General features: G+C 46.8%; 1 protein-coding gene across 1 annotated transcript; it reads left to right on the top strand.

Moving 5' to 3' along the window:
- Positions 1-1,442: 1,442 nt before the first annotated feature.
- On the top strand, positions 1,443-3,185 carry PPTG_22637 (hypothetical protein; the record flags this gene model as incomplete). Its single annotated transcript, XM_008905493.1, has 5 exons — positions 1,443-1,466; positions 2,095-2,204; positions 2,545-2,570; positions 2,763-3,133; positions 3,180-3,185. 5 exons carry the CDS (start codon positions 1,443-1,445, stop codon positions 3,183-3,185), a joined length of 537 nt encoding a protein of 178 aa, XP_008903741.1.
- Between the last annotated feature and the right edge of the window lie 15 nt (positions 3,186-3,200).

Raw genomic sequence — 3,200 nt, 5'->3', positions numbered from 1 at the left:
TCGTTTAGGTCCATGAGAGACTCGAGTAGCGACTTGGCGCGTGATGATTCATCTTCATCCAACAAAAAGCTAACGATGTCATGCTTGGCTATGGTGGCGTGGTCCATGGAAAGAAGGGCTGGATGCAACTTGACGTAGCGTTCAACCATGTTGAACGTGCTGGACCAGCGGGTGGCATTACGTAGCACGGGGGCCAACGGCGTCACCTTTCGGAGTGCCGCGCGACACTTGATAGTGCTGAGATGCTTCATTAGGGCATGTATTTTAGCCAGTAGGACCTCCTCCTCCGCCAGAAAGTCCTTAACAGCCAATTGGAACCGGTGACTTGCGCAGCCAATAAATGGCAGAGCGCCAATTTTTCGACCAATCGCCTGGTTGACAGAGCAATTATCACCAATCATGAAGAGCACGCTCTCCCAGGGCTTGTTGTAGGTGGAAAGCGTGTCCGCAATGAGATCAAAAAGACTCTGTGCACCCAAGTCTTCTTCGTCGCCCAGCGGGCAAAAAGCGAGTAGCACGTAGCGCCGACTAAGACACTGGCTATTTTCATCATAATTGGGGTTTCGTTGGCTTGGCTGGTCAACAGAGGCATCATCAAAGACAGCCATTATTGTCATGAAATGGCGTCCACCGCGGCTCCAGCCATCTAAGGCTAGCCCAAATGCGTCAGGCAGCGTAGCAGCAACAGTTTCACGCACATGCAAATACACCAGGTCTAGATACTTTTGCAGCGTCTCAGCAGAAATAGGGTCCATCTTCACATTTTTGCGAACAAGTGGGCGCTCGCAAAAACTGACGGGCATGCGCTCCATTACGCACCACTCAATCCATCGAAAAATGTCGTTGGTGCGCTGGTCTGGAAGAGTCACACCAAACCGATTGCCCTTGCGAAATGCAGCCACGGCCAAGTCGTGATAGTCGGGGTGGTGCTTGAGCAAATGATGCACCTGATTGGTGTAGCCATTGCCGCTCTTGTACACCTTGCTACAGGTGTTGCACCGAGATTGACTCGGAGATAAGTCGGTGAAGAGCAGGGAGCAGAGGTCCTTGTTGGTGAACTTCATGGGAGCTGAGACGACAGGGAAGTGGCTGGGTTCAGAGCTTACAGAATAAGTTTGAAAGTGAGGTACTGGGGTGTCATGAGGATCAAAGGCTATTCTCAACCATTCTTTTAAAGTACTAGCTGCAAACGATTTAGGTAGCAATAACTTGGATTAAGTATACCAGTTGCAAGTAGGGAAATCACTTAGTTAAAATATACCAATTTCAAGCTGGTGAATCACTTGGCTAAAATATACTATAATATGGGTAAAACATGTTAAAATATAGTGATGACCTTTCAATACTAATTGCATTATCAATATGATAATGTATTAAAAATTATATGCTATCTTCGGCAGCCCTGGTTGGAGCGTTTAATGTTTCTCGTGGTGCGAAAGATCATGAGTATTGGAGCAAAGTCCCAGGTGATGTGGACATCTTAGTCGCTCATGGACCACCACGCGGCATCTTGGACACGACTTTTACGGGACAGCATGGGGGAAGTGAAGCATTGTTGAATGAGACTATGTCTCGAATCCAGCCATGATTTCATGCCTTCGGGTATACCCACGATGCTGACGGAGCAGGTCGTCTTAGTCAAACTGCGTTTGTCAACGCCGCAATCTCCACGCTTCTCTCAAAACCACGGCATGCGCCAGTTCTGCTAGACATCCCCATCAAGGGCTGAGCCGTATAGTTTCCGTTGATCATATATATATACGGGAGATCACGGGCAACTCGATAAAAAATGCATCTAGCTCCAAAAACACTTCCGTCCCACTTCTGCGCCTAAAGAGCAAATTTTAGACCAAAAGAAAAGAATGATTAGGTGCTACCCTTAGGGTTTTATTCGCTTGGATTTTCTTTACTTTTGGGCAGCAGAGAGTGGATTGAGATAGTTCCACTAATGCCGTCGCTAGCACAGCGAAGTTCTTGATTTTAAAGTTTGAATCAAGCTTTATAACCGTCTGTTTTTCGCAGTAGCAGTGTTAAAAAAAAGCTGAAAGACAAAAATCATCTATTTTTAAGGTTAACTTAGTTATAGTTGGATAGTCGTCGTCTCAACACATCTCCTGTGGCTGCTTCGCGGCCACAGCATCAGCTATCGTGGTGTTTGGTTGGCTCAACCAGGGCCGTTGTGGCACGCGCTGCCGTATCGAGCGGTAATGTAGTTGCTGGAGGAGCATCAGTGAGTTGGTGTAGCAGCAAAGGATAACCCAATTTCTGGGTCTAGAAGGGGTATCCCTTATCCCAATCATATTTCGGTCAATTTAGTGTAGCCCGCACTCTTCCATGCAACATTCCCAGGGTGATTGGGTTTGACGTCGACCCTCGCCGACACAAGGAATATTTACGTTTTTTTCCCGTTGTGTTACGGCTATACACAGGGCTGCCGAAGATAGCATATAATTTTTAATACATTATCATATTGATAATGCAATTAGTATTGAAAGGTCATCACTATATTTTAACATGTTTTACCCATATTATAGTATATTTTAGCCAAGTGATTCACCAGCTTGAAATTGGTATATTTTAACTAAGTGATTTCCCTACTTGCAACTGGTATACTTAATCCAAGTTATTGCTACCTAAATCGTTTGCAGCTAGTACTTTAAAAGAATGGTTGAGAATAGCCTTTGATCCTCATGACACCCCAGTACCTCACTTTCAAACTTATTCTGTAAGCTCTGAACCCAGCCACTTCCCTGTCGTCTCAGCTCCCATGAAGTTCACCAACAAGGACCTCTGCTCCCTGCTCTTCACCGACTTATCTCCGAGTCAATCTCGGTGCAACACCTGTAGCAAGGTGTACAAGAGCGGCAATGGCTACACCAATCAGGTGCATCATTTGCTCAAGCACCACCCCGACTATCACGACTTGGCCGTGGCTGCATTTCGCAAGGGCAATCGGTTTGGTGTGACTCTTCCAGACCAGCGCACCAACGACATTTTTCGATGGATTGAGTGGTGCGTAATGGAGCGCATGCCCGTCAGTTTTTGCGAGCGCCCACTTGTTCGCAAAAATGTGAAGATGGACCCTATTTCTGCTGAGACGCTGCAAAAGTATCTAGACCTGGTGTATTTGCATGTGCGTGAAACTGTTGCTGCTACGCTGCCTGACGCATTTGGGCTAGCCTTAGATGGCTGGAGCCGCG

The sequence above is a fragment of the Phytophthora parasitica genome, assembly GCF_000247585.1.
Source record: "Phytophthora parasitica INRA-310 unplaced genomic scaffold supercont2.20, whole genome shotgun sequence".
NCBI lineage: Eukaryota > Oomycota > Peronosporomycetes > Peronosporales > Peronosporaceae > Phytophthora > Phytophthora nicotianae.
The sequence above is the reverse complement of the archived record's forward strand: the minus strand, read 5'-3'. Positions and strand labels throughout refer to the sequence as shown.